A 16,348-nucleotide genomic window follows, 5' to 3' on the forward strand; every position below is an offset into this window, starting at 1 on the left:
GGCGCGAACAATCTGTATCGTGCGACACGTTGCAAACGGAACGAAGTGTGGCGCGACTACCTCGCTAATCGGGAGATCGCCAGAGTCAGCGCATGGGTGGCGCGTGGGCGCGATTCACAGCACCCATCGCAGACAGACCTCGGCTAATTCAGCACTTTGTTTCCGTATATGGTATCGGTGGCGTCATCAGTGAAGCACAATTCTAGTTCATGAGCTGGTCTACTGGAAGAGGCGGACATTACTTGCACAAAAACTGAAATGCGTAATCGACTAATTAACAAAAATTCACTAATGAAGTTTGTAACTAATTACCTGATGGCCCATATTGCAATTTACAAATTGTAGCCGTGGAGTTCGCAAGGCGGATCCACTTAGAATTAATTCTCAGGATGACACCAGTTCCGAGATAATAATTCCGGAACTTTGCGGAGAAATGCATTGGCGTTCCAGTTAATTTTATGCTTCAATGCATAAAGCTACGTTGTGTTAAGAACCTAACCGCCTCTTCGAGGGTACCAGCTCATTAACTACAATTGGGCTATCTGCCACAGGCAACCTCAAATAAATTTTGAAAGTGTTCGCTGAAACACCCTGTATATATATATATATATATATATATATATATATATATAGATAGATAGATAGAGATAGATTTAGCTGCTGGGCAATCAATTGGATAGGTTCTAGATATATATAGATATATAGGATAGATTCTATATGTATATAGAATCGTGGTAAAGCCAATTCCTGTCGTAATTAAGCGTTTAGCGCCTGCTCAAGACCCGGAACGCCTTTCTGGCTTTCAATTATCAAGAATAAGCCGGCGAGGTGGCACCTGTGCGTATCGGATAAAGTCCCGTCATGAGGGCAGCCCTTGATGGAGTACACAGCGGCTGGACATAGTAGTTGTTCAGTATCACACCATCGGCAGCCAAGGTATCCAAGTTGGGTGTCGGGATCTGAGAGGAGCCATGGAAGCTCACATCTGCCCATCCCTGCGGTGGTGAGACGAAACAGTGTTGCTATGAGAGGCACTAGCGCGAAGCTAGTCCACACTATTATTTAACCTTACGAAAGCAGTCGTCCATATGCCCAAGTGATGATCAGCGGTGCGTCGGGTCATTTTTCTCCATGAAATCTTTCTACAGTGATCATTAATTAAAGAAAGGCCAATTTGGCCAACTGGACGCGGAAGGCACATAAATAAAGGGAATGACTGCCTCCGTTCATGGGTATCTTCATGATAAAAAGAATGTTCTAACACGCCGGACCTCTTTGAGGTGCAATGCATATGCCCTGGGCAGCATAACCGCATGCTGAAATGGCATGTCTGTTTGCGCGCGTATGAAAGAAAGCTTATAAATATAGAGCATAGAAGGGGTTATACATTCCAATCGACTAGAGATTATGTTGAATACTTACCACACACTTTTCGTCGTCGCATTAATTAAGCGGACGCGTCCTCGAACCATAACATCGTCTATTCATTGTATTTTCTATGTAGTAAACATCGAAGTGGTGGCGTCGAGCAGAGGTAGAACACCCGCCTTCTAATCTGAAGGTCGTAAGTTCGAATCCTCCTCCAGCCCACTACATTTTCAGGCATGGAGTGGTGCCTGACACCGGCAAGAAAAAATATATTGCCGAGAGCTAGTGGGGCTATACTAGTTCAGGTGCAACCAAACTAGGAAGGCCCACTAAGCTTCATCAAAGTCACTCCCTCACCAGAACAGGAATTGGCCTCCCTGGTGCAGTATTCGGCCACTACCTCTCTCATGACTCCTACAATTAACCCATGGCCCTCAGTCCCCAGTGGCTGCGGAGCACCTGACCAAGGCGGCGGTCAGAGCTGAGACGCGGCAGAGGCTACTAAGAATCTCTGGGTCCGGACAGACCATGCACCACTGGAAACTGAACCAGGCATCGAGTGAGGCTAGCTTAGCAGGGCTATTTCAGAAACTATCAGGCATTGCCTGCGATATTATTGGCCTTAGTGAGGTTCGAAGAACACTGATGACTAACGGCCACGTCCTCTGCTCATCCAGATAAGAGAGAATTCGGCGTAGGATTTCTAGTCCATAAGGGCATATCGGGCAAGATTGATGGATTCTACAGCATTAATGAGAGGGTAGCAGTCGTCGTAATAAAGCTGAACAGGATGTATAGAATGAAAGTAGTACAAGCCTACGTCACGACGATGAAGACCTCCAGTCACAATCATGAAGAAATACAACAGTTTTATGAAATTGTTTAATTAGCAATGAGACAGGTGCAAACTCATAGGCGACTTCAATGCAAAAGTAGGTAAAAAATCAGGCTGCTGAGCAAGCAATTGGCAACTTACGGTATCGATTCTAGGAACACTAGAGGAGACATCTTGGCGGAATTCGCGGAAATTAGTAGGCTCCGAAAAATCAATACCGTCTTCATACTCTCTGCCGATCCAACCATAGTGCAGGATGTAGAAGTGTTAGGTAGGTAAGGTGCAATGACCATAATTTAGTGAGGTCTAAGATTTATCTCAATTTGAAGAGAGAAAGAATAGAATTAGTCAAAAAGAAACAGGTCAGCCTAGACGCAGTAAGGGTGAAAGCAGACCAATTCAGGCTGGTGCTCGCAAACAAATATGCAGCTTTAGAACAGAAAGGTGAATACAACATAGAGGTAATGAATGAAATCGTAACTAGGCTAATCTCATAAGCACCAATTGAAATGGGAGGTAAGGCACCAAGGCAACCAGTAGGTAAGCTCTCCAAATTAACAAAGGACCTAAGAAAGCCTCGCAGTTGCGAGGCTTTCTGCGAGGCTTTCTTTCGAGGAACCCGGTTGGGTTTCCATAGTAGCGAATTGCTACATTTGGGTGGATGTCTCAGTTTCTCTTTAATTACTTATCTCCACCTAGCGGATTTCCGCTGAACTATTATATCTATACTGACCTGTACAGTTCCCACAGCAGCCAAGCTACTTTCTTTCGAAGTAGTGAAGAACAGGATATAGAGGCCCCTTCCATAACTAGCGATGAAGTTAGAAGGGTCTTGCAAGACATGACCAGGGGAGAGGCTGCCGGAGAAGATGGAATAACAATCGATTTAATAAAAGACCGAGGAGATATCATGCTTCAAATGCTGCTCTTTCTACGCAATGACTCACGACTTCAAGTGTACCAGAGAGCTGGAAGAACGCCAACATTACACTAATCCATAAGAAGTGAGATATTAATGAATGAAAGAATTGGATACCCATTAGCTTGCTTTCAGTATTATACAAGATATTTACCAAATAACTTTCAATAGAATCAGGGCAACACTTAGCTTCAGCCAACCAAGAGAACAGGCTGGCTTCAGGAAGAGATATTCTGCGATGGATCATATCCATGTCATCAATCAGGAAATCGAGAAATCATCGGAGTACAATCAACCTCTCTATATGGCTTTCATAGATTATGAAAAGGCATTTGGTTCAGTAGAGATACCCGCAGTTATAGAGTCATTACGTAAACAAGTAGTACAGGAGGCATACGTGAATATCTTGGCAAATATCTACAAGGATTGCACAGCAACCTTGGTTCTCCACAAGAAAAGTAGAAAGATACCTATAAAGAAAGGTGTCACGCAAACAGACACAATTTCTCCAATGCTATTCACTGCATGCTTAGAAGTATTCAAGCTCTTAGACTGGGAAGGCTTAGGAGTGAGGATCAACGGCCAATACCTCAGCAACCTTCGGTTTGCAGATAATATTGTCCTATTCAGCAACAATGGGACCGAATTACAAGAAATGATTGAGGACCTTAACCGAGAAGTGTAATAGTGGGCTTGAAGATTAATATACAGAAGACAAAGATAATGGTCAGTAGCCTGGCAATGGAACAACAATTCAGGATCGTCAGTCAGCCTCTATAGTCTTTAAAGAAGTATGTTTATCTAGGTGAATTACTCACAGGGGACCCTGATCATGAGAAAGAAATTTAAAGAAGAATAAAATTGAGTTGGAGTGCATACGGTACAAGCATTACCAAATCCTGACTTCGAGCTTACCACTGTCGTTGAAAAGAAAAGTGTGCAATAATTCCATTCTACTGGTACTAACATATCGGTCAGAAACTTGGAGGTTAACAAAGAAGGACCTCACAAAGAGCGACTGAACGAAAAATATTAGGTCTAACATTAAGAGACAAGAAGAAAGTGGTTTGGATCAGAGAGCAAACGGGGAGAGCCGATATTCTAGTTAACATTTGGAGGGGAAAATGGAGCCGGGCAGGCCATGTAATGCCTAGAGTGGATAACCGGTGGACCATTGGAGTTACAGAATAGATACCAAAAGAAGGGAAGCGCCGTCGAGGACGGCAGAAAACTAAGTGGGGTAATGAAGTTAGGAAATTTGAAGGCGCAAGTTGGAATCTGCAAGCGCAAGACAGGGGTAATTGGAGATCGCAGGGAGAGTTCTTCGTCCTGCAGTGTACATAAATATAGGATGATGATGATGATGAAACATCGAAAAAATTGCACCGAACCGAGAGAAATTACGACACAATTAAAATCAATGCCAGGAATTATTATATTGTGGCATGGTTACCACCGGGTGCTCGCCAAAAATCCATCAAAATATTCGCGGCCACATCTGAGATTCTTCGAGGCATTAGCAACTCTGTTTTAATCCTTTTTTCTTTCCTGTGAGCATTCATGAGGACAATGCAAGTCATACATTCTTGTAACTTTTTTGCGCATAACAGTTTTTGCACAAAAAAAAAAGAAACGCTAACCGCATGAGAGGACTGTCTACAAAATTAATTTCAATAAATATTTCTATGTGTCACACTCTGAATTTCTGGCACATTCTTGTTTTACTAATTATAAGGCGTTCTTAATTACTGGTAATTTTGTTCTCGAGTGGTCTCGGTTCCAATATTGAAAGTGGAATGCGCAGTATGAACTCACAACCCACACATAACCTGTGCTATATAGCACGAGTGTTTCCCTACATTCTAGAGATAACATGCATCCGTAAGCGCAAGGGTTTTCGCATGCCCGATGCGAAGGTTCAATACGCGCTATAGTACGTCAATGTTTCTATTACACATTTTTATCGTCCATGTCAATACCTAGCCGGTTCCAGACACACATCACCTACATTTTGGCATGTGACAACCCAAAACAGAATGTACATGAACGAGGCGAGGTCCTCACATACACCATATTCGAAGTTTAAAAATTGGGGATTCAGTACTGAAGCCACTAAAAAACTAGGAAGCGTGCCTTCTTTCCTTTCCTGTACAGCAGCGCTGAGAAGACATCCATGCAGTGACAATATTACGGCAGCAAGAAACCCAACGTCGTATTGTGGGATACATGTTTTCCAATATATATTGATGACAACATGCTTACCACGTCGTCGGCAAGGAAGAACACAATGTTTGGCTTTGACGCATCCGCCGAAGCGAGTAGAAAAGCCGCCAGGTAATAAATGACCATCTTAAGAACCCTATTGCGGAAATAAGGAAAAATCATAGTTGAGTCATTTGTAAGCGTTTTGCTTTCAAAGTTCATCATTATTCTCAATATTTTCCACCTGCGGATATATTACATATTTTTGCCTCATTTCGAAAGCGTACTGTTGTAGTCATTTCTTAATGCTTTTTATCTCTCATGGGCAGGTATTTTGGACGTATTGTCGTTATCTTTCCAATGTATAAGTATTCCACGTGTATTGCTAATGTGCTGGGGAACTAGCCATAAAAATGTTCGCAGAGTCCCGATAAATTTCTTTGTTACGCTTTAACATGCCAGGCCTTTCGGCGCAGCAAGATGCGCGCAGTGCAATTGTAATGGCGCCTGAAATATTGATCAAATCGTTCGACTATACAAACATCCCTAGCTTCTGAGTGAGGAGAAACTGTTTAAACAAAATGGTCTCTCGTACCCTGCTACACTCTTAGAGATGAGCGTGGCTGAATTAGCAAGCAGGGCAGAAGAAAATGAACGAAAAAAAGTGTGATGTGCCTCCTGGTAAACCGAACTCAGGTCGAAACCAAAAGCAAAGGTAACAGGGCAACTTCCGTGTCATTGCATTGAGGATCATTCGAATATTTACAGCGAAGCTTTATATGGCTAGGCGACACGAAAAACGCTCTGTCAGTCGCCTGTCCACAGAAAACGATCACCATCAGCATTGGCTCGAGCATCATCGTCTTCTTCCGCAGCTTGCTCGTTGGCGCACCTCGGGTTGCGCTCGTGCTCGGCAGGCGCTCGTGCCACTGCTCCCGCTTTCGTCGTCGTCGTCTGCTTTCACGAGTGGCTCCATTGCCGCAAATCATTCCAGCGTAGAATTTCAGTTCTCTTCGGTCGTCGTAATGGGGATGCCACGTTTACGTGGGTATGAGCAATTCCTTAAGGGGATATGAACCATTGATGTCTTAAGTAACGGATAGATTTAATTTTCAAGCAATTAAATTTAGAAGACTCGCAAGGCGCCAATGGCGGGCGAATGCTGCTAAGCACGCCGCTAAGCAAACTCGAGACATCGAACACAAGCGACAACGCTGGGCTGCGGGCATACCGTCAGTGACGTCGTTCTCTCCGTCACAGCCTAACGTGTGTGTAAACTCATTAAGAAACCCAAAGACGTAATCAATAATTGAGAAACACTTTATTGACCTCTCGGTATTAATCCAGTGATAAACACCGGGGCCGCACGTTTCAGCTTCGCTGGTTAACCATCTGTACGGAGTGCATGGGCGCTGATTTTTTCTTTTTATGTGCTTTCGAAATCAGTCGTGAACAAATAGCTGTTTGTTCTACTATTTTTATTTATAGGGAGAAATGGAGAAAAAAATGTCGCAGTTTCGCCCGAAAGGCGAAGCATCGAATGCGATAGCAAATTAGTAGAGCGCTATTCGGAGTAGGGATAGTAGTTTTATCGGCTGCATAAACTTGGACACATTGGCTTACTAACTGAATTAACAATCGTGGTGTCAGCGCGCACTAGCAAACATGAATAGATCACACTGAATGACCGCAGCCAACGACTGTCAAAACGCTGGCAGCAAGCGCAAGTTCGCGCGGTCTATCGCTTCAATGGAAACTGAGCGGCAAATACACAGCCCATACAAAGGTCAGAGCCGTGTGGAGATAAGAGACGGTGCGGGCGACCGCTGGGCAGAGTTGTTGGCAGAGGAGAAGCTGCCCCCCCCCTCCCCCCTCTTCCCGTTCCTTGCTTTCGCGTGGGAGATTGAGTGGTAAGATACGCCTTTGGCGCCGGAGCACAGCGCCGCCCCATACCCCAACAGCCTTTCGCGGGACGGTCGCGTTTGCTTTCCGCCGTGCGTTCGCCCTCCGTGATAGCGCGCGTCCCCCGCGCGCTTTCGCTCGCGCATATGGCGCGCGGCGACGATGTTATCGCCCTTGGAATCTATACGGAACCTCACGGCGACGGCGACGCCGACGGCATAAATACGGTTGAAGTGTCCATATAATTGCTATCGCAATAATAATAGACAAGGTAAAGATGTTAACCAAGAAAAGTGTCTGGTTGCGTATGCCCTATGCTTTAGAAGAGGCGCCGGGGAATAAAAGGATAAGAGAGACAAGAAGGAAAAACATGAAAAAACGTGCGCGAGTGATTCATGCTTTACTTATTCATTGATTCAGTCATTTTTACTCATTTATAATAATTACTATGCAGTTCTAGAAAATAAAAGTTCGGCCAATATCTAATAGCAAGTGGAGGCCCATAATCAATATATACATTTTTACAAAATATTGCTAGAGACGAAGCTGTAGACAGCACAGAAGACGACGATGCTCGTTAGTTTCACGCGGACTGTCTTCCATCTTGTATGCCACTGTAGGCGTTGTCAATAGTCTGTAAATATATTATAAATCTCTCTTCTCAGCATAACCTTTTGGTGGAGGTAATTTCTGGCGTCTTCAAGATTAAACGGATTTACGCAGCGGGCCCTCCTTGGGTGCACCTGCAATGCCAGCTGAAAGTTAGAATGCATAAGGCACGTCGCCGCTCGCGCCCACCGTCATCCTCCATGGTACAACCCAGCTACCCAGAAACCTTTTAACACGAAAGTGTTTTATGCCGGGGTCCACCAAGACTTCACTGACGTATTTCCGTCACGGAAATACGTCAGCTTACAATGTACACGAACATAATACAAAGAAAGAAACCAGAAGAAAAAGTTCCACAAACATGCAAAATTTGGAAATCGAACCCACGACCTCTCGGTCCGCGACGATAGATCGCCGAGCGTTTAACCCATTGCGCCACAAACGCATTTGCAGAGAGCTACACAGACGCTCCTTATATATCTAACACTCCTCCGTGTACCCGCGCTCTTGCTCGGGGCGGTGCCGCCGCCTACGAGCAGAAAAGAGAAGTACTGCATTATGACACTAACGCGCACCGACAGTGAACGCTTCGGTGGTCTCACCACTACGACGCCTCGATGCCAGCATTCGAAGGGACGCTGGCATCAAGAAGCACTACCAACGCCATCGGCGTTCACCGTACTCAGCACAGCGGAGCGTGGCCTCCGCAATTAGCTCTGAAAATGTTTCTGAAGTTGATCGCGGAGGCTGCAATTACGACGCGCTGTACGCGCTGATTTGACTCGGTGACGATTCAGTTACGTGCTTTGTCTTGCGCGTTGTATTAGTGTGTCAGTTACGTGCTTCGTCTTTCGCGTTGTGCTAGCGTGTGCAGCGTAGTGCAGCTTCCATATGCACGACGGTTGCTCATGGTCATCGACGTTGGTAGTCGTGATGGAGGAGACGTGCCACCAGGCGTCAGCATGGGTGCATCAACGCCTAAGGGCGCTTTAGCCACAAAACACCAATAGACATTATATATCAATGTGCAATAAACATTACACTACTTCTGTGAAGACACGTTTCACTTTCGTGTTCTATACCGATTCCTATATAAGAGGGATCAACCACATTTTTTCCATCACCGACAGTAATGTGCGCCTCGTCTTCCGGGAAATTGTAGTTGCAGCTGTAGTTCCTACTCAGGTTCGCGCCCCAGACGGCAAAACTTGGCAAACGTTGGACACCAGCCACTTTCCCCAGTCAACAATACGACTACCACTCACCTGGCGTACCCGAACTACCCCGAGCTTAGTACGCTCGTCCTCGTTCTCGAAACCCGGAAGAATGGAGTACTTCCGATGACAGGCTTGTCTGAGTATGCTGTAAACGCATTGGACATATTTCCCGCTATTTTGGCAATCCTTGGAATTCGCAGTCTTGATCGAACTTTCCATATACCCGACGCCTGCTTCGGGGTCCCCGCTCGCCGGCGCACATTTAAGAATACACCGCTCCAACATCTCTGCCCCCCGCCGTCCAAACCGTTCGTCTTCGCGGCGCCGACACCTTGCCCTCTAGCCTCCGCCTGGTCGCTCGCCTCTCCTTCGTATTCCCGCCACTCCTAGGAAAACTAACGGACGCAGCTCCAAGACGTGAGCTTGCCATGACGACCCGACCCGAAATTTCTCTGCGTACAGTATACCGGGCCATCACAAGGTGATCAACGTGGTCGCGGACGGTTTACCTATAACAGCACCGAATGACACAGGAGCGCCACATGTCAAATATGAACTCGAACATCCGTACGAGTTCATATCCGTAATGTCCACACTGCGATCAATGTGCAACGCTTTACCACAGGGTGTGGGCTCGCGCAAACACACCACAGCTCACACCCATAACACACCCCACCACACGGCAATGGGAGGCAGCGCTGTCCAGCTCCGACTCGGCGGACCAGCTCAACCTGGTCAACCGAACGAAAAGGGCAGCTAAGGCCGCTGGACTCCTGGACTGAGGGGGCCACCCACTGCAGAGCGGAGGAGCTACCTACGCTCGCGTGCTCTTTTGATTAAAGTTTATTCTCTCTCTCTCTCTCTCTCTCTCTCCGTACGCGCCTAAAGAAAGACCTAACTCTTCCCCGCTTCTGTCGTCCACGTAGCTGACGGTAGAACTCCAGCTTTCAGTGGGATGTATGCCGCCCATTCCATTGTTGCCGGACGCCTTACTTCTGTTTGGTTTTGCGTCTTTGAACAGTGCCTACGCAAAAATCTCTCAAAGGGGCCCTCGATCACAGGTTGCGTAGAATGATGGTTGGAGATCCTTCTAGCGTAGGTGAAAGCAATGATATCGGAATATTTAACATTTTATTCACGCAAACAAATCACTACATCGCTACCAAGCATATCATCGCTCAGTGGTGCTCGCAAGACCCATCATCAACGTCAGAACTCGCTGCCTCGGGATTGGTTAAGCACTAAGTTGCAGATAACCATTGCATTGCATCAAAAAGGTAATAAGTTAGGAAGTGCATGGCTTTATTTTTTTTTGCCGTTAGCATTATAGTGACGCAAATAATTATGACCGTAAAAATATAATTGTAACCACAAAACTAGGCAGGGGCGCTGGCCGGTCTTTCGCCTCTGGTATGGTTGCATACCTCTGTCTGGCCTATGAGCAGACAAGCTTATCTTCTCGCTTTAGTACACTTGTCAGCAGCCTTGCCGCCTCGCAGGCTAGTTTTGCACGCTGTTGCATCAGCTCGGTGCATCGTTGTCGCTGCACCGTTTTTGTTGCTCGGGGTGCTGCGCTGAACTAAAGGTGAACTCAACACAGGGACGTTGCGCAGTCGCATGTCATCAGTAAGTCTCATGACCCGTGTCATCAGCAGACCGGAGTGAGCGGTATCCGTGAACATAGAACATGGAGACAACCAATGAGTGCAGACTTCCACTACGTCAGCGCTTCGTGCCCTTACTATTGGCAACGAGGGGCTACGTCAGTGGGTGAGTGAAATGACGAAAGGAAGACAGCGCAGAATTTGAGTGGAGAGCATGCATTTTTTTCTTGTATTTAGAAATTTCTCAGCTGAGTCGTAAGTTCGGAATGCGTACCCCTATCGCTGCCATTCTTGTTGCATTTATCTCTCCAACCGTCAACCTACGCAACCCGCGACCGAAAAACTGTGGCTTGAAAAGTACTTGAGGGCCCCTTTAAGCCTTAATTTTCTGCTGGCGCATTCAGTCTTTATGCCTATGATGCCGAACTTGCCCTATACCGTATGCTGTTGAGCCTCCTGATCATATGCAGAGTAGGATTTGTTCCGCCGATTACGTCCGCCTACCAATACTGCCTAACTGCATTGCCGTTTTGCCCGATCCACCTGTCGCCAGCAGCGATTCCATCGTGTCGTCCAACGCTACCGTCGTCCTGTCGCAGAACGTCGCATTCACACACGTGGTCATCAGTATAAATAACAATGCCGCCTGTCTTGCTGCAGTTAATGTTCGCCTCTGCCCTCAAGGGCTACCTCAAGGCATATATCTCTTGCAACCCTTGCCCTTGTGAGCGACTACCATACTTCTACCTTTTGTAGTGATATTGTATCGGCTACTACTGCTGGTTCGGGACCTACAACCCAAGTTTAGAACATTTCACGGCAATCATCACTCCTGAACTTCCGGCCCAACATGTGGACGCACTTCTGTGCCTTCCCTTCTCGTACGCGAATATATTTAATCTTGATGACCGGTCACTGGGTCAAACGTCCGTTGGGAAACATCGAATACACGCCGGCGACACCAGCCCGATAAAACGATGACTCTACCACGTCGCACCTGCTAAGCGGCAAGTCATGCGGAAGGAAGTCGGCAAGATCCTCGAGATATCATTGAGCCTTCTTGTATCCCTTGGGCTTCCCCGTTCATAATCGTCAGAAAAAAAGGATGACAGCTGGCGCTTCTGTGTCGATTAGTGCCTTCTCAACAATGTAAGATAAAAGATATATATATATATATATATATATATATATATATTGTTCCGGATGATCGATATGTATTTACAGATGAAGACCACGATGAATGAGAGGTCACCATGATGGAGCCACCGAAATGTAGCCGTGGCTGCCACTGAGCTCTTCGTTCTCCTCTTCTCCTATCTTCTCCTCTTGGCCACGTTACAATGCCCCTTTCGCAGATGAAGCCCACTCGGGGAGTCTCTGTTCTGTGGCAGGGTAGTAGCGCTTAAGGCGTGCAACATTAGCAAGCTGGGCTTTCTTGGAACGCCTATTTCTAGACAAAACTCGTGCTACCACGTAAGTTAGGTTGCTCAGGCGATCTAAAAGAACGAACGGCGGGCCCACATAACGTGACAAGAGCTTGCTGCACAAGCCAGGCTTGCGTTGTGGGGTCCACAGCAGCACTAGGTCACCTTTTGCCAAATAAATGGCTTGATGGGAGCTATCGTACCATTCCTTCGAGCATTTTTGCGATGCCCATGTGCGGACGCGTGCTATTCGGCCGGCTTCCTCGGCGAGGCAAAGTGTCTTGGCTACGGAATTCTCAGCGTCCAGAGAAAACGGCAGAATCGTGTCGAAGAAGCACCGCGCCGATCGAGCATAAAGCAGATGGAAAGGGCTGTAATCCGTTGTCTCATGCTTCGCAGTGTTGTTGGCGTATGTTATGAATGGCAACAAATCATCCCAGTTCTTGTGGTTAGAGGACACATACATGGATAGTATGTTCGTGAAGGTTCGATTCGTGCGTTCAACAAGACCGTTGGTTGGCGGACGATACGACGTTGAGTGACGAAATTGTGTTCCACATAGCCGAAGCAGCTCTTCAACAGTGTCGGCCACGAATTGACGACCGCGATCGCTTATGATCACGAGATGTGGGCCATGGCATAGGACGACATAACGCAACAAGAAAGCTGCGACGCAAACAGCGGTAGATGACGGTACGGCTGCGGTCTCTGTGTAGCGTGTAAGATAGTCTACAGAAACGATGATCCATCGATTATTTGATGACCGTGGGAATGGGCCCAGGAGGTCCACGCCAACTTGCTCAAAAGGTGCGTGAGGGGGAATCAACGGCTGCAGAAGACCTGGTGGGGCGGTTGAAGGTCGCTTCCGCCGTTAGCATTGGTCACAACTAGCCACATATTGCTTTGTTGTTTGGCGGATGTGAGGCCAGTAAAAGCGCTCTTGCACACGCGGTAACGTACGGGTGAATCAAAGATGACCTGATGTTGGATCATCATGCATGGCATGCAGCACAGCACTGCGAAGACTCTCCGGGACTACATGAAGAAAGCGGGCGCCACTAGCAGAGTGGTTGGTTTTACATAACAAGCTGTCACGTATGGAAACACCACCACTGGCATTCGGATTCAGGGCTATTATGAAAAGAGGTTCCAGACTGACGTCGTTGCGTTGATCCTCCTGGAAGACGGTCGCGTCCAGAAATTCAGGTGCAATAGCGGCCAGACAGTCATCGAAAATGTCTTCTTCAGAATTTGCCGCTGGCAGTGGTAAGCGGGAAAGACAATCGGTGTCAGCATGACGGCGGCCGCTTCTCTATTTGTCTACAATGTCGTACTCTTGCAGTCGTAAACCCACCGTGCTAGACGACCAGATGGATCCCGAAGGCAGACCAGCCAGCATAATGAATGGTGATCAGTGACTATGCTGAATGGACGACCATAGATGTAACAGTGAAATTTCTGAACAGCAAAAACAGCTGCAAGGCATTCCTGCTCAGTGACTCTGTAGTTTCGCTCAGCATTGCTTAAGCATCGACTGGCATAGGCAACAACATATGCGGCGTCGTTTCGCCGTTGAACAAGCACTCCTTCAATGCCTATTCCGCTGGCATCAGTGTGAATTTCGGTAAAGGAACACGGATCAAAATGACGGATGGGGTCTGACGTAAGTAAGAACTTAAGTTGACGGAACGATGACTCGCATTCTGGTGTCCAGTCGAACGATACATCCTTTTGCAAGAGACGCGTCAACGGGTGGACAACGTCACCGAATTTTGGGACAAAACGATGGAAATAAGAACAGTGTCCCAGGAAACTGCGCAGTTCCCGCGCTGACTGCGGAGGCTGGAAGGCACTGACTACTTCAATCTTGGGGGGGGGGGGGGGGTGAGCTCTGACTCCATCTTTGTCGACCAGCTGACTAAGGACCAATGTGTTTCGCTCCCCAAACCTACACTTTCCGCTTTCTCCATGCATTTCAGAACCAGGCTAAGGCGCTCGTTATGCTCTTCAAAAGTGCGACCGAAAAGAACGTCATCCAGGTAGCAAAGACATATTTCCCACTTTAGTCCCCGGAGAATTGTGTCCATGAATCTCTCGAACGTGACGGGCGCATTACAGAGCCCGAAGGACATAACGTTAAATTCGAATAAACCGTGCGGTGCACCAAACGCGATCTTCTCTTCGTCGACGGGATCCACAGGTACCTGCCAATAGCCTGAACGTAGATCGAGGGACGAAAAGTATAAGGCAGAATGTAGGTAGTTTATTCCGTCGTCAATTCGCGCGAGTGAGTACACATCCTTCTTGGTAATCGCATTTAATCGCCTATAATCAACACAAAACCTCCACGAGCCATCTTCTTTCTTCACCAGGATGACAGGTGCGGCCCACGGGCTTGATGATTCTTGAATGATGTTTTTCCTCAGCATATCTTGTACCTGGTCCGCAATAATATTGCCCTCTGATGTAGACACTCGGTAAGGCTTCTGCCGAACAGGATGTGCCAATCCTGCGTCAATGCGATGACGAGCATGCGAGGATGGGATAGTTGTACGGTGCTCATCTTGAGAGAAGTCTAACACGGAGGCATACTGGGATAGCAGTTGCACTAAGGTGTCCCGTTCACATGAAGACAAAGACTTGCTGACCATGCGTAGAATTTTCTCCTCGTAAGGGCAGGCGGCTCGTCCTTCAGTAGAAGCCTCGTCCCTGATGACCAACGATGAACTGCACGTGACGTCGTCGAAGACAACAAGACAGGGATGGCAGAACAATTTAATGCCCACAAAAACGTGTTACCATTGTTCACATATACGATACTATTTGGTACCAGTAGGTTTTTCTTCCCTCAAGAATTGCCAAAGGTTTGTATCACGGCATCAAATGACGCGTCTGTACAAGATGGGATGACGGATACCGGTGCTAAAGACCACGTAGGCAGTGTCACTCCCTCAGCAACGGCAAATGTATTTTGTCCAGCGGATGATTGATCCACAAGTTCTGATAATAAGTGATTCTAACAGGCATCGACTCCAGATTTTCCACTATTTATTGAAAGCTGGCCAGCACCACAATTTACTAAAACCCCACAGGTCTGCAGAAAGTCTATCCCTAATATAACATCGTGAGTGCAGCGTTCCAAAATCACAAACTCGGTTAAATAACACTTGTCCGCCAATAACGCATTCACAGACATTCACAGCACAAACACCAAGGGGACGCAATATTTCACCGCTTACTCCACGGAACTTAACATGCGATCGAGGGAGAAAGATCACTTTGTGTCGAAGCCGGTTCTTGAAAGAAAGGCTCATAACTGATCTCATAGCCCTGGTGTCCGCCAAGGTCATTGTTCATATACCATCAATTATCACTTCCACTTTCTTTCTCAGCATAGTAACCGATTATCTGTGTCCTGTCGAGTCTGGCGACCTCAACTCTATCGGCCGCGCTGTCTAGTTTCCCGGCGGTGGTGTTGAGAATGAACGTCATCTCGGTGAAGGAGAGCGACGTTGACGTGAAGACAGTGGAGTGAGACTGTGGTCTGAAACGGGCGAGTCGCTCCGGTGATTCCATCGTGGACTGTTGATGGGGAAGATCGTCGACGAAGTAAAGGAGCGTGGAGGCCAGGAATTGTCGAAGTTACGACGTTCGGTGCCATAGGACGTTGGCTGGGACTCGTACCACCTCGGTGCCCAACGACGTTGCCGACAGAATCGAGAGATGTGTCCTGTGACACCGCAGCTGTAACACACGGGAGGCTCGCGGCTAACGTTCGGGTAGGAGGGGTATGTTCGTGGCTCTGGGTAGGCCGTTGCTGAACGACGGACATATCCCTCAGCACGCTCGCTGCCGGTTTCCCGGTGGCAGTTCTGTTGCGTTCGCATTGGCCTTCTCGAGCGGTACTCCTCGATAGGCGCCCCAATAGCCAGTGGGGTCCTGGAAGAGGGGCTCCACCCTCACGATCTTTGTTTAAATAAAGTTGTTTCTCTCTCTCTCGATAGTCGTTGCAGAGAAGGGAAGGGCAGCTGGTGGAGGATTGTGCAGATGTTGTCCATCACGGAACTCAGTGTTTGATTCTGTGCAACGACATAGCTCCACTCTAACAATCTGTTGAATGGTAGTCGCTAGATCGACCGATAGGTTGTCGTCTTCGATGCTTGCAACAGTTGTTACGTTTGCTGACCGGCCAAACTTCGGGGTTAGGCGGCGCAGTTTGAGGGCCTCAAAGGTGCGGAAGTGACATATTACGTCGGCGACTGAACCTA

General features: G+C 47.4%; 1 protein-coding gene across 1 annotated transcript in view; it reads right to left on the minus strand.

Annotated features, from left to right (window-relative positions):
• Positions 1-5,471, minus strand: part of LOC125943407 (uncharacterized) — an 81,269-nt gene extending 75,798 nt beyond the window's left edge. The window contains exons 1-2 of the mRNA XM_049662701.1: positions 5,385-5,471; positions 836-995 (exon numbers count right to left, since the gene is read on the minus strand). Of these exons, the coding sequence (XP_049518658.1) occupies positions 836-995; positions 5,385-5,471 (247 nt within the window). The remainder of the gene's footprint in view (positions 1-835; positions 996-5,384) is intronic.
• Between the last annotated feature and the right edge of the window lie 10,877 nt (positions 5,472-16,348).

The sequence above is a fragment of the Dermacentor silvarum genome, chromosome 2, assembly GCF_013339745.2.
Source record: "Dermacentor silvarum isolate Dsil-2018 chromosome 2, BIME_Dsil_1.4, whole genome shotgun sequence".
NCBI lineage: Eukaryota > Metazoa > Arthropoda > Arachnida > Ixodida > Ixodidae > Dermacentor > Dermacentor silvarum.